Raw genomic sequence first — 25,373 nt, 5'->3', positions numbered from 1 at the left:
TTTATGTCTAAACATGCATAGGATTGCACCATTAATCTCTCTGAATAATACTCAAATCTGCCCTTCAACTGTCTTTTGATTGCTTTCATATGTTTTATCTGGGTTTTTAATTTTCAGTGCCCTAATCACCTTGCAATTAACACCCTTTTGTTTTGTATAATGTTTAGCTTTTATTGTGTCAGAGGAAGGTGGCTTTATTCTGTTTCAAACTTATTTTGTTTTACTATGATGTATTGTATAGTTTTACCTTTTATTGTATAGTTTGGTGAATCAATCGGAGGCCTTAGGTAATGAGTAGAGCAGAAATGTAAGAACAAATGAATGAATTTTGGCTGTTTTTTAAAAATTGCCACACTATCTGGAGAAGGTAGAACCAAACTTACGTGTGTGCTGCTTCATTACAGCCAGGAACAGGCTATTACAAGGTACCACATGTTGCCCTGCTTTCAGTGACAGAAGCTTTAGTCAGTTCAAAATGTGGTCATCAGGATGCAAGGAGGGATTCAATGCTACAGAAGTTTCCCTGGCTACCAACTTTCTGGACTCAGCTTAAAGTGCTTGTGTCACTATTTTCAACAGTCTAAGAAATGGTATGTTGAACAGCCTAAGACTATATGAACCTCCTGGGGTGCTGCTCTTTGGCTTGTCACTAATGTAATTTGAGTCAGCTAGCAGGAGAATCAAGGTCTTCTTGGTAGTGGCTCCCAAGCCAGGAGAGAGCCTTTCTCAAGGAGCTCAGTTAAGCCTCCTCTTTTGCAGTCTTTAGTTGTAGAGTACAGACTTTTAAAATTACTGTTCTGTTGGACTTTACATTATACTGCTGCATATACTCTTACTCCTAGTGATTTGTGATTTTCTGGTGGGGAGTAATTTGTTGTTGTTGTCAGCTATCGTGGAAGAATTTTATTTGTAAATGCAGCGATATAGATAACTGAACAAATAAATTAATCAATAAAATATGTAATAGCTTCCATTTACTATTTGAATACTTGAGGCATTTTAATTCACAGATCATTCCATTACCTGTTTACAGGCATCACATCCCACTGAATTCAATCGTGCTTGAAAGAATTATCTGCCTTTTATGAAGATACACACAATCCAGATCGCTCAAAGCACACCAGAATCCTTCTTAACACATGTCCTACAATCAAATTGTAAAACAGTGGAGGCATTAGGCTTCAGTCCTATACCCACATTTCTCAGAATAAGCCCCAAATGTGTTCCTGCAAGAACTAAGATTGATGAACTTTTAGCATACATCTTCATTTAGCTTTTTAAATTCAAGTTAATGCTTTATGGTATTTAATGTTCTTGCTATTGTGTTAAGGGTTATTTGTTTTAAATGGTTGCTTGCAGCCTTAATGGCTTTTTTTTTTAGGAAATACAGAAATATTTATTATAAATAATACAAAAAAATTCAGTGAGAAATAACACTGGGGGAGGGAAGTAGTGAGCAATTTCAGGCACTTTAACTGATTCAATTCGAAGTCCTACGATTTCTGCCACCCTTGCCCCGCATGTGGAGAATTCAGAAAAGCACCCAGAAGTGTGGATTGCATGGAATGCGTTTGCTTTTCACGTATCTCTTTGTGGGCAACAAAGGGAAGAGTGAAAAACAAACGCGCTCCATACGGCTCGCACTCCTGGTTGCTCCTCCTCCCAGCTCTCCCGCGGCGCTGCTTGCGCATTCCCTCTCGCCCCTGCAAGCACAACCGCTCTTCCTGCACGTTCCTCCTCCGCGCGCTAGGGGGCGCTGCGAAAGAGCCGACGTCATTTCGCGGGCCTGCCGCTCTAGCGTGGTTCGCTCAATAGTTTCCTTCCCGGCATCCTCTACTCTCTCTTCGACCGGCCGACGCCGACATGGTGAGTGCGAGAGCGATAGAATCCGGCGTCATCCGGAGCCCAGCGGGCACTGGGGGGGGAATGGGGGGTCGTGTTGGCATCAGCGAGGGGTGCTGTCGCTAGGCCCGTCGGTAGTATGGAGGCCATTTCCCCGTCCCTTGCTTCTACAGCCTGAACCCTACGCGCGGGGGGTGGGGGTGTCACTGTCCTATTTCTTCCCGTGTAGAGATGGTTGCGTGAAGCCAGGGCGCCGGGGGCAGGCTGACTAGGCCCCATAGGATGTACATGTGTTTGTGGCTGAGCTGTGGGATCGGGGACATCCCAGTGGGAGAGGTTGTGGTTGTGAAGGCTATTTCCGACTTCAGTTAGTATACCTTCCTGCTCGTGCTAGGACAGAAGGGAGCAGAAAATGCTGGAAAGGAGGAAGCATGAAGCCTGCCACCGTCTTTCTTGTTCCGTTCCTTAAGCAGCAACAGGACAGGGAGAAATCCAATAGGTGAAGCTTTCACTACTCCTGGAGAAAAGGTGTGGTGAAGGACAGGAGTGAAACACTGTATGCCTAACCAAGGGAGCTTCAGCTGGGATAGGCAACTTGGTGTCCTTCCGATGTTTTGAACTGCAGCTCCCATAAGCCAGAGACAGACAACGTTGGCAATGATTAAGAAACTTGGGGGTTGCTTGGGTGGGTGGCAGCCCCTTACTCCTTTTGTTTATGATTCAGGTATTGAAGGCATAGGACAAGAAGTGACATCTGTAATTGTTAATACGTATTGTGTACCTTAACTAGGTGAAAGAAAGGTAGCCCCTTTTTTAAAGATGCAGAGAAGTAATTTGGCTATTTTCTGTGCCCCAGGGTGGGCTCACCATTTCATATGTATGCAACCTACTAGGATTTTACATTGGCAGGGACTTTCCTGCATTTATGTTAATATGCCTTTGCTGTAGAATCTATTCCTGGAAATATGATGGATATATTTTAGTGGCCTTGTCTTGGATAGAATAGAGTGAGAGTACCTGAAATTCTTCCCTATGTTTAGAGCAGAGGTAAAGAACAGATGCCCTTCAGATGATGCAGGACTACAATTCCCATTGTCCCTGACTTGTGGCCATGTTGGCTGTGGCTGGAGTTGGAATCCAACAGCATCTGGAGGGCCACAGGTTCTTAACCTCTTGTTTAGGTACTCTTTCTCACTTTTGTGAGCAGTTCAGGCACTCCTTCCTGACTCCAAACACTGTGTTCTTTTGCCTTGTGTGTTTTAATGAAGTTAATAATATTCAATTCCCTACATGCTGAATCCAGAGATGACAGTGTATAAGACAAATAGTGATGTTTCTACTATTAGTTGCATAAATTCATCTGACCCAGAGTAACAAGATAACTAGAGGTGAATCCTGTGGACTGTCATCCTTACAGGAATAAACAATGTTTGTATGTTGTGTGTGCAGCCTGTGTCACGGAAACACTTTTCTTTATACAAGTAGTCAGTAACTAGTACTATGTGTTGTTATACAAACTCCTGTCAATCAACAGGATTAACATTAAACGTTGTGAATATGATGTCTTTAAAGGGATTGTGCAGGGAATTTCCAGCTTTGCTGAAGTTTCTTAAAACTGAGCCACATATACTTGCCAACTTATTTCTACTCCTGCATACATCCAGTATATCAGCTTTTGGACTCCTAAGGCTGTGCTTCATGATTATAACAAGGCAGTTATGAGGGAATCTGGCTAAGTGTTTTTTTACTCTGTTCCCAGGAAATAGCAGGTTTCATATTCTAAATCAGTTGTGAGATTAAAGTGCTTAGGTAATTCAGTTGCGTGTCACTGAACTGCTTTTTGCCCTTTGAATTTTCTAGGGACGTGTGCGCACAAAGACGGTGAAAAAGGCCGCCCGGGTCATAATTGAAAAATATTATACTCGCCTTGGGAATGACTTCCACACAAATAAGCGAGTATGTGAGGAGATTGCCATCATCCCTAGCAAGAAGTTGCGCAACAAAATTGCTGGGTAGGTTGTTTAGTCCTGACTTCGTAATATGTTTTAGCATGTCCAGTTATACTAATGTGTTTCCAGCTGAGCCATGATCTTCCCTTCCTTCAGAACCTGCGTCGAAAGTGATTTTGGTCTTGTTTGTGGCCTGGTCATTGATAGCGCAGGAAGATAATTCTTGACAGCATTTCCCGTGTTTGGAGGATCAGTTTAAGTCCCTACCAGACCCTGAGCTTTTCAGACATGCCTACAAGTGGATAATTAGAACAGAGGTTGCAACACTTCAGCTGTCAGTGCCTGGCTGCCCATTTTGACACTTTTCTCAACTTGTAAAGTATGAAAGCCTTTTCCTTGTGTGTCTTTAAGTTACCTTAATGGAACTAGAGCATATTGCAATCACGTACTCGGGCATTATTTCTTTGCAGGTATGTTACCCATCTGATGAAACGCATTCAAAGAGGGCCAGTCAGAGGCATCTCCATCAAACTGCAGGAAGAGGAAAGAGAAAGAAGGGATAACTATGTCCCTGAGGTAAATTTGCAACCTAAGTTAACTTTATTGCAGATTCTCCACTCTGATCAAAATGTCCTTTGTTGCACGCAAAGTATCCTCTCTAAGAAGTGCAGCCATTTTAGCGCAAGAGGGCAGTGTAAACTAGCCCGACTGCCAACTCTTCTGGAGCAGTTAAAGCTTTTCTGCCCAGCAAACTGATTCCTAAACCATTCCTGTGAATTAACTAATTTCACTGTGGCCTTGAGAATGTTGGGCTAAACTTGGACATGGGCAGGTTAGGTGCTCATCCACTATTTGCTAGTTGTTTAGCCACATTTACCTATTCGAGGAGTGTTTCTGTAAATGAATGAGACAAATTAGTTCACACAATCTATATTACACTGTCTCTTCTGAGCATAAAGCTAAAACATGACTGAGGTACTTGAAATTCAGTAAGAAATTAGCAGGGAAAACTCCAGCCTGGTTGGGTGGAAAAGTCTTATTTAGGCTGATCCTTGAGAACTGTATGCAACTGGGGAAGGCTGCCTGTAGTAGTAGAGATGGTTCTGTTGTGGTGCTCAGAAACGTTTTCCAGTGGCAAAGGATGCTGTACAGGTTCACTCTTGTCACAACCTTCCCTAACCTCATGTCCTCCTGATGCATTAGACTATTATTCCCAGTCAATGTCTGTGATGGCTGGGAATAATGGGAGTTGTAGTCCAGCACAACTGGGTGACACTGGTTAGGGGGATGCTGCTGTAGGTATGAAGGAACCTGCATTCGAAAGTGATTGTGGCCGTTCCCTGTGGCCTGGTCATTGATAGTGCAGGTAGAGGATTCCTGAAAGCATTTCCCGTGTTTGGGAGGCCTGTTATCCTTTCCAAACCCTGAGCTTTTCAGACATTCCTGAGAATTGGCATGATAGCATGGTATTTTGTGTTTGAAACTATAGTCAGCACTGGTAACATTTAAGAAATACTTTCCCCCTTTAATAGAAGGGGCATCGTGCTGTTCTTCATCCTTACGTTCAAAAAGCATGCCAGAAATGGAGAAGCTGTGGGCACCTGCCTTGTGCCAGATGTCATTTGTCAAATCAGCACGTGCCTGTTTTGCACAGCCTCTCTGCAAAACACATCACCCCCTTTCTGATTATTTTTACTTCTGATTGAGGCTATTTAGACAAGTGTCTTTGACCACCTGTTGTTAAACTCTAAAACAGGGAGGCTGCCATTTCACTTTTGCTTGGGCACTAGCGATGTGACTGCAGCTTGATGTGTCAGCCAGCTTAAGCTGCAACGGAGAACAGGGCTACTGTCTCTATTCCGGTTTTAACACTTGTAGAAACAAGATGTAAGGGCCGTCTGTTCCTCAGCAATTTGTCCTCATTACTTTAAAATGGGACAGTTCATTGGTCGTATTGAGAATAGCGATCACAAGTGCTTTGGTTGCCCCAGTCGTTAAAAATGTAGCAGAATGAAGGTTAATGAGATGTGGTTTAATTCTGGTTAGATTGACAGGAGCCAAAAAATTGTAATAGGTAGCCCTTTCATAGTTTCAGAATGAATCCAGATGTAAAGCACTTACTGTGGGCTTGGAATTTTGCTTCTGCTGGATTGTTCACCTAATCGAGAGACTACACACTACTAGTTTGCTTTTCAGGGCATACTGGGGAGAAAACGTTTGAGAGGACTCTGATACAGGTTTCCTTCAGTTGTTTGCTTCTGTGTCCTGAGGGCTACTATTTTTGCATAAATAATGTGACACAAGCTGGCTACAGTGATGAAATATAACCGTAGCATATGCACACGCTTTTCCAAACGTTTCTGATTGCAAATAACATTTGGTACAAATGAATTTACACTGTTATACCTTGAGTAGTCTCTGTGGAAGATGCATCGTTTGTGTTCCAAAGACCCAGAGTCTGGTTATTTAATGGAATATTAGAGGCCTGGTCCCCAGTGAACTTAGAGGCCAGGCCCCAGTGAGGCCTGGTCCCCAATGTCAAAAGCTGTTTGGGCTTGCTGAATGCAGATACTGTTTGTTTTTAGTAGCCTTTCAATTCAACTTGAGTGAAGAATACTTTCCTACCTCTTTTACAGAGGCTTGTTCATGTGTGAAAACCAAATGCTCTGATCTCTGTGCCACACTATGCTTTTGCTTGTTTGTTTATTTGGGAAACTTGTATGCCGCCCCATTCACATAAGCCTTGGGGCGGCTTCCAGCAAATAAATAACAATACAAAATATAAAAATTGGACACATCCAATTTTTCTAGCCCCTAAAACTGTACCTGGCGGTAGTTTTTTTCTGAGGAAGGCAGGCTATTCTGTTCCTTCTGCGTGTTTTCCTTCTTTCTAAATACAAGTAGCTGCTTCTGTCACTGACTGCAGCTGAGACGCCTTAGTGCAGCCTGGAAAACGTAGCACAAACTGTGTTGGCCATGCCTGGCATAGTGTATGCATCACACAAGTGCTGTACTGATCTGTATCCAGACATACACTGCATTCCTTATCTGTGGAACATCATTTCAGCCAAATCAATACCCGCCTCTTTCTCCATCAGGTCTCTGCCCTGGATCAGGAGATCATTGAAGTGGACCCCGATACCAAGGAAATGTTGAAGCTGCTGGTGAGTGAAGAAACGAATATGGCTGCGATTCTACATCCAGCTAGATGTTTCTTGAGAATGTCTCTGACTTGTATTCTGCTGCTTTTATTTGTAACAGTAGCGCAGCAGCAGTGTTGAAAGTAGTCTTGGAGGCCTGGCGGGCCACTGAATTTTCTTAGCTAAGCCAGCTTCTTGGAAGACTGACTGCTCCTCAAATGCAAATAGCGATCACTGATTGATCCAGCTGATCTTTGCATACTTATGTAGTATACTTATGGAATTTCAAAGGGTGGTTTAATGCAGATTGATTGTTTTGGGTGGGCGAATAACTTTAACTATTGCACTTGGGTCTGTTTGCTGTGTTGTGGCTAAGTGTTTTCGTGTCTGTGTTTGCTCCAGGACTTTGGCAGCCTGTCCAACCTGCAGGTCACACAACCCACTGTAGGGATGAACTTCAAAACCCCAAGAGGTGCCATCTGAAGCCATTTCTGTACTCTTGCTTTTACAATAAATCTATAGAAACTAATCCATGACTTCCTTGTCTTTATATTTTAAATATTTGTTGCTTAGGTCCGGGGGCTAGTGTTGTATGGAAAGATGTTGCCATGATCATTACGAGTCCCAAGCTGTGATCCGTGTTTGGGAAGTCAGTGAATTGGGTGTGCTATCCGTAGCCTACACAAAGAATAAGCATGTACCTTGCTGGATTCAGTAGGAATAGTTTTCAAGGGATGTAGTTTTCAAGGGATGCTAGCAAGTTTTTGCAAAAGAAGCCAAGCAGTAAGAGGTGCTGTCACTCTTACAGACGGCTTTTCCTCTTAAACCTAGGTGGAAGATCAGTGCGTATGAGATAAAATGGTAGCAATTACTGCACTGCACTCCCAACTGCTTCAGAGTTGTTTTTCTTGTGTTTTTGAGGGGGGAGTGCTGGGGAAGAGATCGGCACTCAGCATAGTTAGCTCAGTTCTTTCCCTCTGGTCACCAGATGCAGCTCTGGCAGAGCACAAGATTTTTGGAAGATTCCAAATTCAGTCTGGCATTACCAGGTAGAGTTGGAAAGACTTCTGAAAACTGAGAGAACCATTTCTCTTGCCCTAGATCGGGCTAATGATCTGATACTATATAATGCAGCCCCATCTTAATAGTCTGTTTATTAACAATATGTAGATACTGCTTCTGATTTGAAAAACCATGAAATGGTGTACAAATGAACAACAAACTAGGCCACATAAACACAAATATTATTGTCAGAATGGCCTGGAGGAAAACCAAAGCAGATACATTTTTAATAAAACACCTAAAGCGTTCAGGATTGGGCCTGATGTATTTAATGGGAGATTTATTTTGTAGGTTTGGGTATCCTTGCAGAGAAGACTGCTCTGTTGTCACCAAAAATAAATCTGGGTCAGAGCACAGGACCTTCCCTGAATATTGCACTCTAAAAATGTGCTTGTCCTAAAGAAGATGGCAAAATTAGGGCAAGATACAACTAACTTTTGTCGTTCTGTGCAGGTGTGTTTGTGCAAAGGTGTGCACCCCCTTCTTTAATCTACCGCTGTGTGGGAGCACACTATTCTGTATGATTTACCCATATGTGTCCCCACCCCAATGCAGAAGGGATAAGATAAACTCAACCTGACCAAAGTTTGCCCATAATCAATTGCTGCACCCGTATAACTGTGTGTGTGTGTGGGGGGGGGGGGATTGGCCAGTGTGTTGACATAGCTAATGGTATAGCTGAAAAATACTTTCTAGGCATTAATTCCCAAGTGGTTTAAATTCTGTGCTTTTATTCTAAAAAGAGCGTGACTCACTGCGCTATGCTGTGCCTAATTGGCATGTATGTGCAGCACCATATGCTCCAGTATCTAAAAATGACAGCTACATTTCTGTCCAGGAGGAGTGTACATTTGGTTCTTTTTTGAAACAGGATATTACTGCTGTTCAGCTACAACGGTGTGCTGGAAGAGCTTCAGCAAGCAATAATTTAATGTGCAAAAGGTGGGGACTGGGTTGAACCTTTGAGGGAGAAGAGGGATGGGAGCAGGAAGAAACCTATCAACTGTCAGTACGAAAAGCAGAGTGGGAAGCAAGCCTGCTGAAATCTCAGCAGCCAGGCCAGAGAGATTCACTTCTAACAGAAACAGGAATTCAGGGATGCCTGTACCTTCCCCTGACATGACTAAAAACATAAGTATACAAAATCTCCATGTGATGAAACAGCTCTTTTGGTGCAGAATTTTGTTTTGCTATGGCAAATTCTTGGGCATGTGTGCTACTTTTAGGGCCCTCATGGCTAGATCAAGTTAATCTTAGAAAACTCTTTCAAAGCATTTATTGAAAAATAGGTGGTTAAAATAGACAAAAGAACGCAAGCCGGAAACGTGCTTTCAGGGAAATAAGGTAGGAGAAAGAGGGCATGAAGAAAATCCCAATAAAATAAGCATTACTTATGGTAAGAAAGATACAGGTTCTACAAGGATTGTGCACATGAATCTTACCTAATCATGCATATATATTCAGTACTGCAATATATTTTTATACGCGAGTGGTTTTTCCCTACTGAATTCTTAATTTAAAGCATATCCTCTTCAGATGCAGAGTAGCTTTCTATCAGTAAAACAAGACAGCCCTGCCTATAGGCTGCTAATCTAAAACAACATAAACAACGTGATACACAAGGAAACTGGGTTGGAGAGAGAAAAGAAGTAGATTTTTAGCAGGGCTGGTGGAATAGTCCTTTTGGTCTCCCATCTACAGGAACTGGAGGCAGTCAGCTGGGGCAGGTAACGATGTTCTCTTAACATATTCCTGTCTCTCACTTCTCTTCCAGAAGTAAATAAAATATATGTTAGAAATTTGCAGATTAGCTGCTTGGAAACCACTGGACTTCTGGGATTCATGTGTCCTGCCTGGCTGAAGCTGGCAGGATAGGAGGAGTGGTGGAACCAATCTTGGCCTCCCTGCCCTCTGATCTTTGAGGCTTTTGCTATCCTACACCAGGATACCCCCTTCCCCCCCTCTGAGATCAATTTTCTCACCTTGGAGAGGCAATCAGAATGTCCTCTGAATGCCTCCTGAGAGAGGTTGGATGTTCAGCCCTTCCCACTGACACTTGGAACACTGTCTCTCTCCTTGGAAGAGGTGCTCTGAGCCATCCTAGAGTCTCCGGATCACCCATCAAGGGATCCTAGGATTTCTCTCTGAACAGAAAATCCAGTTTATTTATGCCAGACAGTTCATCACATCTCCTGATGGTAACATACTATTATTTTTGCTATTAAAATCCTACTCTTTGCCATGTCTATGCTATCATGGCATTTTGGAAAACCTGTTATTATAGTAATAATTTAAATGAGTAAAACTCCACACAGAAACAGAACTCTGTAAGACTGCTTGCATCACCTAAAAGAGTAATGAATAACTCCTATGTCAGAAGTTGTGAGCAAAAAGAATGATGCTGTACCTTGTCTACCAAAATCTGTGCAGGCAAAAATCAACCTTTATAAAAATCATAGGGGCAAATTTGATATGCTGGTACAGGTTAAAAGAGAACGCTTTTTGGAATTTTTGGCAAAATGAAAAATGTTGAAATTCAGAAGTGGTTTAAAGAAGCTGATTATTAATGTACCATGGTATAAATTATAAAGTAAAATTTTGCTAAGACTGAAATGCAAACTATAGAAAATTAAAACCTATTGGATAAAATGGGGAAAGGACAAGATTGTTATGATTCTTTTCACAGTCTGGGAACAGCTGTAATCTGTGGGTAATTCTTATTAGACACCAATGTTATGTCCAAAAAATCATGTATCTTTGTTACAGTATATAAATATGGATTCTTTTGTGGCATTCATTTATACAGAACATTTCCTAAGTGGCTTTTCCACTTAGTTTTATTATGATTGAAACACATTCCGTACTCCAAGCAGTTCTATTGTTTCTCTCATGTGAGTTCTTTGATGGGCAGAAGATCGTCCGTCTTCTGACAGAAGCTTTTATCACAGTCCAAATATTTACATCTTACACAATGCTACAGTGTGTGTTCTTTGATGTGTAATCAAGTGTGTGCTTCTAGTGAAGCACTTTCCACACTCCAAGCACTTATAGGGTTTCTCTCCAGTGTGGGTTCTTTGATGGGAAGAGAGGCTTGAGCTCACCCGGAAACTCTTTCCACAAACTAAGCATTTATATGGTTTCTCTCCAGTGTGGATTCTTTGATGGGAAGTAAGGTCAGAACTCCGACTGAAGCTTGTTCCACACTCCAAACATTTATATGGTCTCTCTCCTGTGTGCGTTCTTTGATGGTAAGTGAGGCTTGTTCTTACACTGAAGCTTGTTCCACACTCCAAACATTTATAGGGTCTCTCCCCAGTGTGAGTTTTTTTATGGTAAGTGAGATGTGTGCTCACGCAAAAGCTTTTTCCACACTCTGAGCATTTGTATGGTTTCTCTCCCGTGTGAATTCTTTGATGAGAAGTAAGGCTGGTGCTTACACGGAAGCTCTTTCCACACTCCAGGCATTTATATGGCTTCTCCCCTGTGTGAATTCTTTGATGAGAAGTAAGGCTGGTGCTCAAAGTGAAGCTGATTCCACACTCCAGGCATTTATAACGTTTCTCTCCCGTGTGAGTCCTTTGATGGTATGTGAGGCTTGTGCGTGTGGTGAAGCTCTTTTCACACTCTGAGCATTTATATGGTTTCTCTCCTGTGTGAATTCTTTGATGAGAAGTAAGGCTGGTGCTTACACGGAAGCTCTTTCCACACTCCAGGCATTTATAAGGCTTCTTTTCTGTGTGGATTCCTTGATGGTCAGTAAGCTGGGCACTTGAACCAAAACTCCTTCCACACACCTCACATTTAAACAGTTGCTTCTCGGTGGAGATTTTGCAATGTGCCGAAAGGTTGGGTTGAGAATTGGCATAATGGAACTTGCTCTTTTCATTCCTTTCATCTATTTTTTCTTGGATTTCACAGGGTTCATCCTTTATCTTGTGATCCAATTCAATTTCCCCCTGTTGTTCCCTCTTCTCATTTCTGCCTCTTTTCAGTGACTGTCCTTCCTTATATTCCATTTCCTACCTTTCACTTTCTGCAGTGAAGAGAGGAAATTGTTAAGCTGCTTTAGAAATGGACATTCAATGGACTGAACAACCTCAAGTAACCATCGTAGCAAAGGAAGTACTGAAACCCTTGATAGGAGAGATAGGTTTTGCCATGCATTTTAAGAACCCGAAGGGAGTGGTAACGATTGACAATTGGTGTCTTATATAAAGAGCATCAGACTGGGACCATAAAGGCCAGGATATAGTTCATGAAAGTCATTGAATCCAGTAGGACAGTGGTTAGAACATTGGACGGGAACCTAAGAAAATAGAAACTGTGTGTGTCAGAAGAGGCCTCCTGGGCCATCTAGTCTGACCCCTGGCTCCAGCCAGCTCCACTCATGACATGCCTACCATGTGCATGTCCAGCCAAGAAGCTCACTAGGTGTCTTGGTACCAGTGTTTCTCAGAATAACCTGCCCCACAGGGTTGTTGTGAGGATAAAACAGGTAAGAGCAGGGGGATTGTAGATGCTGCTTTAGGTTCTTCAGTGGTAAATGATAGGATGTAAGTATAATGAATAAAGTGGGTGACGTGACTTGAACCTCACTGGGTGGCAGGAACACCCACTCAAAGGGCTGTTGTGTAGCTAAATGGAACAACTGTATGTGCGCCATGCAGAACTCACCTGACCTAACAGGTGGCTAGAAATAGGGTTTTTAGGGGGCAAGGCAAAGGCTACATTGTTCAGTGGCAGAACCTGTCCCCCTCCCAGAGCTTATGAAAATGGTCTGGGTGTAGCGGTGGTTCTACCCTGGCAGGTTGTTGGAGGGACACCTGCGGCCAGGCTGCAGTGCTCCTCACAGCGAAGCTCTTCCTGGGAAGGCAGGGGGTGCGGCACCCCACAGGGCCCCATGGACAAGGCTTGCAGGCTTCCCTCCCACCCTTTGGTCCCAGGGCAGCTTGCAGCTAGGGCAGGTGTGCTCCTTCTGGCACGGAGGGGCAAAGCAAGCTTCCAGTTCTGACTGATGGATTGGGTCAGGTTGATCTCCTCCTTGGCCTGATGCTCTTCTGGAGAGGCAAGAGGGTCCCTCGAGTATCATCGTGCCTTTTCTTCCTTCCCCGGCTTGGGTAGCAGTCTCTGTAGCACCCCATGCAGTCTTCCCACCCCTCCTCACCTTCCCACAACCCCCCCACCAACAATCACCTGGCTCCCCTTCACTCACATGCATAGGAGAGACTTGCCATATCCCAGAAAGGGGAAGCTGTGCAGCAGGCAAGGGGGACAGCAGCCTTTCTCCTCTGCTGGAAAAAGAGGGATTTGGGAATGGGTGTGGGGAGGGGGATATGCATTTACTGCAGAGGACACCACTTCCTCTTCCTTCCCGAATTCCTTTCCCTTCTAGGAATCAAGCTCTGTTCATTTAACCCTTAAGAAGCCAAGTGCCTTCCTCGCTCTGAGTCTTCCCAGACAGCATCCAATGCAACACACGGCACAGCTGCCTCTTCAGCCTCTCTTGCATGGTTTGTTGATTTGCTTGTTTGTTTCCAGTATTGGTATTCTGCTATCTAGACTGACTATGGAGCAATGGATACTAAAAGGGTAAAATGGAGACATGATTTTACAAATATATTAAGAAAACATTCCTACTGTGGTGGGTCAGCAAGAAAGACTTCTCAGAAGCAGGCTTTGGAAACAGCACGATGTTGGTGCTTGTCCAAAAATGGGAAGTTTCATAGAAATAGACCCACTGCATGGAGTCCTTTCCCGGTGGCCTCCAATCAGCCCATAGGTTCTTGTATGATTACTAGAAGAATATGTTCTAATTCGCCTCCCATCCAGGTGTTTTTCCCCCCAGTTCTTTATCACAGCCAATTTCAGAATGATTTCAGCTTCCTTTCTAACACAGGCTTTAAAAAAAAAAATCAATTTCCCATCTTTGCTGAAGATGAAAAGTGGGAAATGGTGAATAAAGGAGAATTACTTGCAGTGTCACCAAAATGAGACAGTGGTAAAGAGTGAAAAGCAAAGAAAGGAAACTGAATCAAATGGGAAGGGACAGAATAATTCCTTTTCTTTGGGTAGTGACAACTGTGAAATTACAGTCCAAAAAATATTAAAGTTTAAACCAAAACTTAAACTACATGGCAAATTCCACACGGAGGAGCAACCATTTAATTATGAGTAGTGCAGGAAGTGCTTAAGCTGGAGCGCACAACTCAAGAGACATCAAAGAATTCACACACGGGAGAAACCATACAAATGTTTGGCTTGTGGAAAAAATTCCAGTCGGAGCTCAAAACTCAACTGAACACATCACAGGGAGAAACTACAAATGTTTGAACTGTGGAAAGAGCTTCTGGGTAAGAATGAACTTTATTTCTCATCAAAAATTCACATGAGGGGAAATCATATAAATACATGGAGTATGGGAGATGTTTTCATCTTAGGAAGAGCCTCATGTATCATCAAAGAATTCACACAAAAGAGATACCAAATAAATGTGGCAAGAGCTTCTATCGGAATTCTTACTTCTCATAAAGCAGTTCACAGAGGGGAGAAATCCTATCAGTGCTTGAAGTGTGGAAACGACTTCAGTTAGAACAAAGTCCATATATGCCATCAAAGAATTCGCATATGGGGAAAAACCATGCAAAGGCCTGGGGAGTGGAAAGAGTTTCTGTTGGAAAACATGGTTCAGTGGATAGTAAAGAATTCACACAGGGAGAAATTATAGATTTTCTTGGAGTAAGGAAGAAGATTCAGTTACAAGATACAATAGAACAGATTTCATACAGAAGCAGCCAGTCTGGAGAGATGTCTAAGTTTATCTAATGCAGGGAGCTATATTTGTATAATTTAGGAAAGAGAACAAAAGCACTTAATGTTTTATTAAATCTTAATCTAGGACATAGTGAGACATAATTATCTTATTCTGAAAGAATGTGTTCTCCCTTATGAGACTGTTTATACCCTGGCCCCACCTCGTTCACAGGGATGCTTGGTGAGAATGTGAAAGAAGGCCAGGCTACACTTTGCAAGGGTGCCTCCTCATTCATTGATACTATTAGAGGACCAAACACAGCAGAAGTGAGAGCCAGTGTGGGGCTGCGGTTAAGAGCACTGCTCTGAAAGTTACCATAACAGGCAGGTCCGTGAAATGGGCAGGTCGGTGGAATGCTTCCAAATTCGCAGCATTTGCTAGGGGAGGGCCCGAGGCCCATCCTGCATTGGGCATTCGATGGTGCACTGGAAGTGGTGTCAGGGAATGGCGGAAAAAATCGGCACCACATCACTCATGGCCCCATGAGTGGCTAGAATGGGCAGGTTGATGGAATGCCTCCAAGTTTGCAGCATTTGCTGGGGCTAAGCCCACGAAACCTTTGACCCGTCTTCACTTTTGCCAGTGCACTGGAAGTGGTGACAGGGGAATGTGGAAAAAATTGACCCTAATTTTAATTTGCAAAAGCTTCTCCTTCTTTTGGAATAGAAGGATAAATCTTGAAAAATAAGTTAAAATGCATCCTATGAGGAGAAGAAACAACCTCAAGGAAATGGAAGCAAATCTCACTGATAAGTCAGGATGTGGCGAAGTAACAGGAACTCGAGGTAACACACTTTTACCTTCAGAGCAAGGACTGGCTTGAGCTTGCCTGTGCTAGAGAAACAGCAGGAACTATCACCCCTACATACTAAATAGGCAGTTACTCCTCTCTAGTATTAGAGAAACAGGCTTTTGTGAGTTCTCAGCCATGGTTTTGTGACACAACTGCAAGAGAAATATTTCATTTAGTGGGCAAATGCACCCACAGTGGTTTTGTTGAAAGTAGAGGATAGTGAGAGGAAGGAATGGCTGCTTTATAATCATTGGGGCCTTAATAGCCTTTAAAATGATGGTATTTTATCATTTTTCACCATCAAGAAAGGCGAAGAGTTTGTTCAGACATCAGAAGACAGCAGCTATTGTATATTTATTGTGTAGCAAGTGGCTGTGTGGGCAGTGCCAAGGGGACTTACCTTCCAGGGAAGGAGGGTGGGAAGAAAATGCGCATCCCCTTCTGGCAGCCATGTTAAGAGTGGCGAGGAAGTCCCTCTCTTTTGGGTGGGAAAGGGGAAAGTGACGACAGACACGCCATGTTGGTCGTGTCTTCCTGCAGAGGGTTTAAGTCCTCCGCCATATTGGTAGTGGCTGGCTTCCACAGAGGCGCTCATAGATGTTTGAAAAGGAAGAGCTGCCGCTCCTTCCCTGTGCACCGGCTCACGGGACGCCTTCCGATGCTTGGGCCGCGCTCTCCTTTTGCAGTTCAGCATCTGTTCTAAGACGGAATGAAATTCTCCAGTCTCTCCATATCAGTACCAGCGGCACATGGGAAGTGATTCTCCTTCAAGTGATTCTCCATGGGAAGTGATTCTCACATGCGTTTAGGTGCTCCGCCAAGGCTCCTTTTTTTGGCAAACGTGTGTTCGGGCAGCCATGTTAAGAGTGGCGAGGAAGTCCCTCCTTTTCGGGCGGGGAGGGAGGTGTGTTCCCACCTGTGACGCGCCAGGTGGGGCTCTCTCCCCACCGAGAGCGGCTGCCCGGGAGAAGCTCCGTCATAAGAACAAACGTCTCACCCAAACTAAACCCTCTATTCCAAACGATACCAATTTTTGTACAGGGAAAATTCCTTCAGGAATGGCAAAGACATTTTTAAGCCACGGCATCGTCAAAACCATTTCTTGCAGCGCATTTAACTGAAGCTTTTCTGTGCATGCCCACTGATCAAGCCCAACCCTGCTGACACAGTCACAGTAGCCTGAGGTGGGGCTGTTGCGCTATAAATTGAGCACCGTCTGTCGTACTATCTGAACGCTTTTAGTCTCTATAACGTCTTCCAAATTTGCCGCTGATTATTCATATCATTTAGGAAGTACAATCTTGCATGCTATTTTTGTGCATTCATTTGAACACAAATAACTTAATGCACCCTTTTAACCCTTATTTCTCTGTTGTTAATCGCAAAGTCATGCGCCACCCATCACAACCCCATGGACAATGTTCTTCCTGGCTCTCCTGTCCTCCACCATCCCCCGGAGTCCACCCAAGCCCACACCCACTGCCCCCATCTAGCCACCTCATCCACTACCGTTACCTTCTCCTTTTGTTCCCAGCATCAAGGGCTTCTCCAATGAGTTTGTTCCTTCTCATTACGTGGCCAAAGTATTTGAGCTTCATCTTCAGGATCTGCCCTTCTAAAGAGCAGTCAGGGTTGATCTCCTCCAGGACTGACCAGTTTGATCGCCTTGCGGTCCAAGGGACTTGCAGGAGTCTCCTCCAGCAACACAATTCAAAGGCCTCAATCCTTTGGCACTCAGCCTTCCTTCTGGTCCAGCTTTCACAGCCATACACTGCAACTGTACATACACTGAAATATATATTTCTCTTACGCTTGGACAAATGCTGCTGGGGCAACACAATGAAGGCACCACATGTTGTGCACTCTGTTTCCTCTTTTACATGTGTATCCTGCCTTCTTCTCCTCCCTCGAGGAACTGCAGTTTCTATACCTGCCTCCTCACCAGTTCAGCCTCACACAAACCCTGCAAGGTAGCACAGGCTGAGCTGGTCGGCGGCCCACGGTGACTGCATGAGCTTCCCGGCTGAGTGGGTACAGGCTTTGCTTAGGGCTGTGTAGCGGCTTCAGCACTAGACTAGGCACTGGGAGATGCAGGTTCTAGTCCCCCCCCACATCATGACGCCCAGTGGGTGACTTTGGTGGCAGGCGTGGACTCGCAGCTCCCCTACCTCACAGGGTTGTTGTGAGGCTACAACGGGGAGAATGGGAATCGTGTGAGCCGCCTTGGGCGAGTTCCCTGCAGGAAAAAAGGTGGCATGAACGCTTTTCTCGTCTCATAGCCCCATCTCTGAATCAGCTGCATTAGGATGGGAGGACAGCCTTCTTTGAGGGCCCACGCTTCAGAGAGGTTTCCACAACCGAAGCGGGTCAAACAACAGCCACCCACACTGGCAGTCAGACCATCTCTTTGGGTCCCCAGGTGCTTTCTTCATGACTGTTCCTGTAATTTATTTGACTCTGTGCAGAACAGTGACAAGAGATCAGCAGTCAATGTTTTATTACAAGGTGTTTAAAGGATGTTCCTACAGACCCCGTGCGAGCTTGGTGGCAGGGGTGAGCAATCGGCAGAGAGCCACATGTATTTATGCAGGGATACTTTAGGCCTTTGCATGCTCAAGATTAACTCTAAAAACGCAACTTATTTTAGCTCTTGCATTCTACCGTCAATGCAGGTGCAGCACAACGTTGGCAACTGAATGTCTGTGATCGCTTCCTTTCTTTTGGAAGTCTGCATCTGCAGCCAGCGCTGAAGCTTTCCCCTCTGTTGAGGGAACAGTTACTGAACTAGCCCTCTTCTGTGCCTGACCTCTTCCCAGCCAAACCAGGCTTGCGATTCTGGAGTATTCTGGGCCAATATTAAATGGTGCATTAGTCAGGCATTGCCATAGGAACAGCCAATCTTGCAGAAGTGCCAATAATTGGACATTGGGAATATACCTGACAGCCCGGCTCTTCAGTGAACACGCTTGGCCCAGTCCAGCAAGCAATATGAGGAGGGAAGGCCAGCCTTTTGCAGCACAACGTTTTCTCTAATCCCAGCACATAAAAGCTGGAGAGGCCTTTTATTTAATGCAGAATGCCTGCCTATGCTTGGTACACAAAGCACTGTGCATTTTCCGCCGCACACAGGTACCAGGTAGTCCTACTTTTGCAGTGTTCAGCAAGGAATGTGCACACCGGGAAGATGCCACGGACAGGCAGAGTGCTCAGTCTCTTCTTCATATGGCCTGTGGGTGTAATCCTGCAAGGCTCCTATCATCTCCACATAAAGAAATAGGAAACCTTGCTGTTAGTCCCTGCCCACCACTCCCCACAGCCTTCAAATGTGTGTGAGCCTTTTCATTGGGCAGAGCGTACGAGGAGGAAAAGGAGTGATCTGGTGCTGTTTCCCAGGCCCAGCACCTCAGTCCCACCTACCCCTCCCTCAGTGCCTCCTCCGGCTGGGCCTGGCAGCCAGGAGATGTCCCCAGGAGATATCAACTCTTGGAACATTTGGAGAGGGCTAGGGAAGAACAGGAAAGTGGTTTCCTTCCCGCTTCACAGCATCGCCTTTTCAGCCTCCCATGGCTTGACTCCAGCCTTCCGCTAGTCAGCAGCACCGTGCCTGTCCTACGGTTCTCCCAGAGAGCCTCTGCATCAGGCACAGAAATTTTGCCGTGCCAAACCAGCCACACTCACAACAGCGTCCTGCAAGTGCTTTGTGGGCAGGCCCTGCTCAGCTAAAGAAGCCTCGTTAAGCCCGGGAAAGTTGAGTTTCTGCCAGGTGAGTGCCTGCAGCTCAGGAACAGGCTGAAGAGGCTTCCTGGAACCTCTCCATCCTTGCAGTTTTTCAGCCAAGAAAAGATCGGTTCATTCTCTGTGGTACGCCACTTGCCCGTTTCTGGCAGGCAGATCATATGTCTGGAATATGCATGAGTAGAAATCTAATCACATATGGACTCACCAGGTGGCGCAGGCAAGCGGGGCTTGGGCTGGCCTGGATCACTGTGTTCCCCTGCATAGGTGGGCAGCTCACAGGTAACAGCCCAAGTGCCATGAAGAACTTTGAGCACTTCATTGGATGCTAGTTTGTGGATGGTATTGTTGGACCAGCTTTCTTCAGGGTCCAGTGAAGAAACAGTTGTTGAAATGGAAGGTGAGTTCTCTTCCATTCTGAAGGATCCTCCTGGTATCATTGGCAAGCAAGCAAGCAAGCTACATTTTAGATACTTTTCCAGGATCCTATTGCTGAAAAATAAACCAGCAGCACTTGGCCCACTAGCCTCAGCCAGAGAAGTTTTGGATGCATTATCACTACTGTGTCTTGAATCAATAGCTCTTGGCCTGATATTTGTTGTTACTTGTATAGTTTATTGAAGGACATTTCCAAATTCAAGTTAGTTTTGATTAGTTCCTTGCCCTCTACTATCCTCATCTCTGCGAATAGTCAAAAGAAGACAAAGAGCACAACAAAAACAGCGAAGTCTCTTACAAATCCCAGTGCTTTTGAACATTTAACCACTTCTCAATTCTTTGAATGAGCAGTTCATACCCATAAAAGAAAAAGGTAAAGGAAAATCACGGGAAGAATGCTGCTCTGCATTCTGTGTGGCAAAAGTACTACCTTGAAACACTCATTTTGGCATGTACAAGTTATATTGGAGGAAAGGAAGGAGGGAATCCTGGCAGTGTTCATAACACGCTGAAAAGTGTTTGAAGAGACCATGCTACAAATACACCCTGCAGCTAGAGAAGCCCAAAACTTCAGCTGACCTTGGATCAGCAGAGGAACACAAAAGAATGGAACGGAACCCTTTGATAATTATATACAAAGTTTCCACAACATTGACATAATTAAAGCAGCGATTAACTAGCTCCATATGAAACATAATTAAATTAACATTACATTATTTCAGGTCAAAACACATTTTGTTTGAACCCTGTAAAAAAGGACATTGATGAATAAAAAATAAAGTCATTAAACAAGAAAAATATTTTTTTTCTTAACAGTCTTTCAATAACATTTTAAACTTATTTAGAAGAAAGTTTCTGTTGGATTATTAAGCAAGTCTGGCAAATAAATGGACGATAAAAATTCCAACTTAAGCAAAACCGTGCAAAAACTCCATACAGACAAATCAAATCTTCACAATAAATAAGACAATTAGCAAATTAAAAATGACCGTTAGCAAATTAGTACTTTCATCCTTAGCACATACTTCCTATACAACTTAACCTTAATGATTTATTACTATGAGGTATTTGGAGGAATTGGTACAGGTAATGCACGGCCTGTCTGGACAGAGGACTCAAGGCTACTGCAGGAGGAAACAAGCAAAACCTTTGGGTTTCCAGCAAGGAAGTAGAACTTAAACACACAATTCCCTTTGGTATCAATGAAAGTTTCATTGCATGAGAACATGGCAAAAAAGCACCATGGTGTAAAATATTTTATTTTTCATAGTGGCCTTTCTATCAGGCTGAGGTATTCAAAAAGTATTTATAAGGTGAGATATAAAGAGGTCTAGAGCGGTTCGACACTTTGGTTCAAGCAAGGCACTCATCCTAGTTTATAAAGTTTGCAACGTATTTGCTAAGAACTTTATTGTCGTAGTTGTCGGAGTGGTGGTCATAGCCAGTGACGGTCTTATAGTTAGGAAGAGAATGTTACATACTGAGTAAAGGCTGAAGATGGAAGGTTTAGCAGAATGAGTTCCCTTTTCAGATGGAGGCCGTGCATGAAACATCTTTGGTATTCTTTGGTTTCATAAATGTGATTAAAATCACCAATGGAAACTGAGTGAGGTAGCATCTTTGGTTCATACTATAAATAGTAGATCTTTACACACTTTTTCATTTTTTGAAATATGTGGGTGTAACCATTCTTACTTTCTGCTTCCTTGTCCTAAGGAAATAGTTTCAAAATGTATTGTAAAACTGAACACACCACGATAATATCCCATAAGGCTGAAGAAATTCTCCCAATTGGTCTTGAAAGCAGTTGAACGCATCCTAACCACAGCTAGAAAACTGTACTTGTTTTCTCTTTGTTTGCTAAACGCACCTGATGTCCGAGATGAACAAAATGAGGAAATGGATGTTTCTGAAAAGTAGGGATATTCAGCCCCTGGAAATAAATGTCTATTCAGACTCTCTGGAATAGAACGGACAATGATCTGAGCTGGGCAACTTGTTATGTGGCCTTGAACTATGTTCTTCAACCATATGCGCCTACCTGGCCTCTGAGATCTAGGCAGGGGGCCCTCCTGTGTGGGGGTGAGAGGGACAGCCACTGGCGGGGGGCCTTTTCTGCAGCTGCTCCCCATTTTGGAATGCTCTCCCCAAGAAGATGTGCCTAGCGCCTTCTTTATGCTCTTTTCGGCACCAGGCAAAGACCTTTCTTTTTTTTAAAAAACATTTATTTATTTATTTATTTATTTATTTTTGTATCCTGCCCTTTACAGTGACTCAGGACAGCAATAACATAAATAACATAAATAATTTTAATAGTTGACACTACCAAATCTTTGTTTTTGCACTTTATCTGTATTTTATTAGTAAGGTATCTTTTCAATTATTGTTATTAGTTTTATTGTGGTTTTCATGCTATGATTGTGAGCCGCCCAGAAGTACTGCAGCACAATAGGCAGCATACGCGTGTTTTGAAGGAAGGAAGGAAGGAAGGAAGGAAGGAAGGAAGGAAGGAAGGAATTGTGTCTGGCTGAGTTGCAGTAGTGTAAAAATTCCTTATGTGTTCCACAGAACCTAGGAAATTTTCCCCAGCTGCATCCAGGGAGAACTGGAGGCTCAGGTGGCAGGGACAGCCTTCTTCCACAGAACCGATGGCCACACAAAATCCCGCTAAAAGAGTCTTAAAGTATGTGTCAGTCCTCTGATCGTCACTTGGTTAGCCTTGTATAAATCCTAAAAATCCAATATTGTATAAATCCAATATTTATTATTGTTATTTTTGTATTTTATTTTATGTTGTGAGCTGCCCCGAGGCTTCGGCGAATGGGGAGGCATAGAAATGTTTTAATAAATAAATAAATAAATAAATAAATAAAAAGCGTCCTTGCTTCAGCTGGAACTGAGGGCAGCTCACTGAATTCTTAGTTCTAGCATCTCGGCTAAGGTATTTCATAAGAGTGGAAGGCGAGGCAAGGGACTATCTAGTGCCGCAGGCTGTTCCCCCAAGCCTGGTGCCCCATGAGAGGCCCCTGAGGAGGAAAGGGATGCAACACCACCCAATCATGTGCATTCCCCAGCAACTAGTCTTCAGAGATACTTCAAAGCAAGGTGTTTAAAGCCGGCACCTGCATACCTGCATCACACACACACACACACACACAGAGAGAGAGAGAGAGAGAGAGAGTTTAACCTGTGCAGGTAGCTCACTTTGGCAGAGCTGCCATGCCGTGATAAAAATGGAAGTGCCACCTTACAAGAGTGCTGTGTGAGCAGGGAGAGGGCACACCAGCAGCCTGAGATGCCTTGGAAAGGAGGTTGCCCGAGGTCTTGTGTAGGTCAAAAATGGAGATGCCCTGACAGGACTTACAACCCTAAAATACTGGTTTAGGGGTTCGCTTTACTGAAAACCCTTAGCAGGTCTTCAGGATTGCAGAAGAGATCTGCACGTGCAAAATGGGCCACCTATGACAAATGCCACGGATATTTTCATCTTCAGCTAAAGCACAACGCATGGTCCTCGTACAGCGGTGCACACGCACGCACCCTAGAAGAAGATCTGGCAGCAGAGAACGAGGGGGAGCTGGCCTGTTGCCCAGCACCCCCTCCAGGACAGCTGATGGCTGCCTTTGCTGCTGCTCCTGCGGGGAGGGTCTCCTCCCTCTCAGGATCAGGCCGAGGGATGAGCTGCACCGTACACACGATTCCTGTCTTGCCAGAAGCAGCTTTCCACCTGCACAGCCGATGCCAAATTGACTTGGGACACGTTTGTGAGCGTGTGGAGAGCAAGGGAGACAAATAACCGTAACGGACTTTTCTCAAATGCATTTCTATATTTATCTACCACCAGCTGCACATTCTAGAGTTGAGCATTTCTCTGAGTCACAAGGATCCTGTGGGGTAGATAGCTTTTGGGCTGAGGAGTTGCAAACGCAAATAAAATGTTTGTACTTCCCTTTAAAAATTCTGTCAGTAAACAGATCCTCGAACCAAAGGTCCGTTATAGTCCATGAAACATGGGTGGAAAGGATTTCACAAATTCCACAGAATGGCTTCAGCAAAATCCATGGGTCCCTAGTTCTCACTTCTTTCCCCAAAAGCCTCTGACAGTTTCTATGCAACTGGACATTCAAAACAGGTAGATGATAATTTTATCCATTCTTTTTGTCAGCAGATTCTGAACAACTTGTGGAAGGGTTCCTGCCATCCCCATCTGCAAGTAAGTGGAAAGCTTTAGGAGGCATGAAAGAGTCTGCCTATTCTGAATTCCCACGGACAAAGAAGATCAGCTTGACAAATCAGTGCCATAGGCTGCCATTGTATAATAATTCATCCTGGAGTCAGATCCAGTGACCTCAATGGACCTTACTCTGAGGCTTGCGCTATTCAAGGTAGTAGCTGCTGCTTAGAGTTAAGCTAAAAAGCCAACCTGTTTCCTCCAGGTAGTTAACGGGAAGTCCCAATATTCTAGAAGTCCTATTACCAAAAGAACTTGTGGTCCAGTCTTAAGTGGTGTCAAGATGAAGGCAGCTCAGAGAGCCAAGAGCTCCTCAAAATATTCGCACGCTTCCCTGTCTCTCTGGAGTTATACCATCCTTATAAGATGCTTGCCTTGATGCGACTTCATGTCAGGGGCCTCGGTCCAGCCTTAGCTGTGCCTCTGTGACCAGTGTTCCTGGACAAGGATCCCTCTTTCAAATCCCATAATGGCTGAAGGAGCCTCTCTCCTCCGCCCCCATCAGCTGCGTACCTCATTTGCCTTGCTGGACTGAGCAGTTTTTCTTGGCGTGTCTCTTTAGTGACATAAGTGGGTATTTTAGATGGCTAATGCCCCAGTGCACGATCACACAGTCAATCAGGAGCTTTGGGTATAAACTGAAGGCACTAAATGGAGTAGCATTTATCTGGACTGCAATGGTTTCGATGAACACCCTCATCCACATTCCAGGACAAGAGGAATGTCCTAAATCGCTCTTCTTAGATACAGCCTGAGCTGAAGGGCTCACATTAAATTTACCTTGGTTTTGAATAAATGTGAATTTAATAGGATTCTTGACCCTGACTGACAGCTACATAGTTTACTTTTTTTTAAGGGTTAGGGATACTGATATAACAGAGCTCTAAGAGGTATATTTACATGTTTATTGATTTATTTCCCTTTGTGTGAGAAGTAACATGTCATTAAATGTAAACACACTGCTGTTGCACCTGGATTTCTACTTGCAATGCCTTCAATATTTTTCATTGCCCAAATCATAATCCTGCTAAAACTATGCACTATTCACTTAAAGCCAAAAAAACCCCCAAAAAACCAAACCCATCGTAAAATGCATTTAAAATAAATAAGAACACATGTAGATATGCAAGTATATAACCCCACAGTGTACTTAGAGAAGAACTTGGTAAGCACCAACAGAATAATGGGTCAGGTCACACACTCACTGATGTATGGAAGAACTTTGATCTCTGTGACCAAATTGTCTATTGCCTGCAAGCAACGCACTCGTGCTCATGTGGGCGTCAGTGCAAAGGGACGGCCTGCTCCAGCCCCACAGGCCGCCCCGCAGTCTCAGGCCTGTGTGCCCGTCAGCAGCTGGTACCAGGCCAGC

The 25,373-nt window shown here is 44.1% G+C and overlaps 2 protein-coding genes, 1 long non-coding RNA gene and 2 other non-coding genes across 9 annotated transcripts; 3 read left to right on the top strand and 2 right to left on the bottom strand.

The window, feature by feature from the left end:
* Nucleotides 1–973: 973 nt before the first annotated feature.
* LOC123027735 lies at nucleotides 974–4,298 on the bottom strand. The gene is made up of 2 exons (XR_006415562.1): nucleotides 4,207–4,298; nucleotides 974–1,144 (listed from the first exon to the last, which is right to left on the bottom strand). It is a non-coding gene; the product is annotated as an uncharacterized LOC123027735 (long non-coding RNA).
* RPS17 (ribosomal protein S17) lies at nucleotides 1,791–7,460 on the top strand. Its single transcript, XM_044438907.1, has 5 exons — nucleotides 1,791–1,866; nucleotides 3,703–3,854; nucleotides 4,262–4,367; nucleotides 6,890–6,955; nucleotides 7,334–7,460. Exons 1-5 carry the CDS (start codon nucleotides 1,864–1,866, stop codon nucleotides 7,412–7,414), a joined length of 408 nt encoding a protein of 135 aa, XP_044294842.1. The 5' UTR covers nucleotides 1,791–1,863; the 3' UTR covers nucleotides 7,415–7,460.
* Nucleotides 3,949–4,080, top strand: LOC123027805. Its single transcript, XR_006415571.1, has one exon. It is a non-coding gene; the product is annotated as a small nucleolar RNA SNORA71 (small nucleolar RNA).
* On the top strand, nucleotides 5,101–5,231 carry LOC123027804. Its single transcript, XR_006415570.1, has one exon. It is a non-coding gene; the product is annotated as a small nucleolar RNA SNORA71 (small nucleolar RNA).
* LOC123027733 (zinc finger protein 501-like) lies at nucleotides 6,685–16,153 on the bottom strand. 5 transcript variants are annotated; one of them, XM_044438904.1, is made up of 3 exons: nucleotides 15,998–16,153; nucleotides 13,206–13,574; nucleotides 9,253–12,026 (listed from the first exon to the last, which is right to left on the bottom strand). In XM_044438904.1, exon 3 carries the CDS (start codon nucleotides 12,007–12,009, stop codon nucleotides 10,951–10,953), a length of 1,059 nt encoding a protein of 352 aa, XP_044294839.1. In that variant the 5' UTR covers nucleotides 12,010–12,026; nucleotides 13,206–13,574; nucleotides 15,998–16,153; the 3' UTR covers nucleotides 9,253–10,950. The 5 variants fall into 5 exon arrangements, 3 of the variants coding, with proteins under 3 accessions (XP_044294839.1, XP_044294840.1, XP_044294841.1); XR_006415561.1 differs by lacking the exons at nucleotides 13,206–13,574; nucleotides 15,998–16,153 and adding an exon at nucleotides 6,685–6,737 and having other exon boundaries at nucleotides 9,976–12,370; XR_006415560.1 differs by lacking the exons at nucleotides 13,206–13,574; nucleotides 15,998–16,153 and having other exon boundaries at nucleotides 9,253–9,760; nucleotides 9,976–12,370.
* Nucleotides 16,154–25,373: the final 9,220 nt, after the last annotated feature.

Source organism: Varanus komodoensis, unplaced genomic scaffold, assembly GCF_004798865.1.
Source record: "Varanus komodoensis strain SLA01 unplaced genomic scaffold, ASM479886v1 scaffold33, whole genome shotgun sequence".
Lineage (NCBI taxonomy): Eukaryota > Metazoa > Chordata > Lepidosauria > Squamata > Varanidae > Varanus > Varanus komodoensis.
Note: the sequence above shows the minus strand (reverse complement) of the source record. Positions and strands in the feature narration are given on the sequence as shown.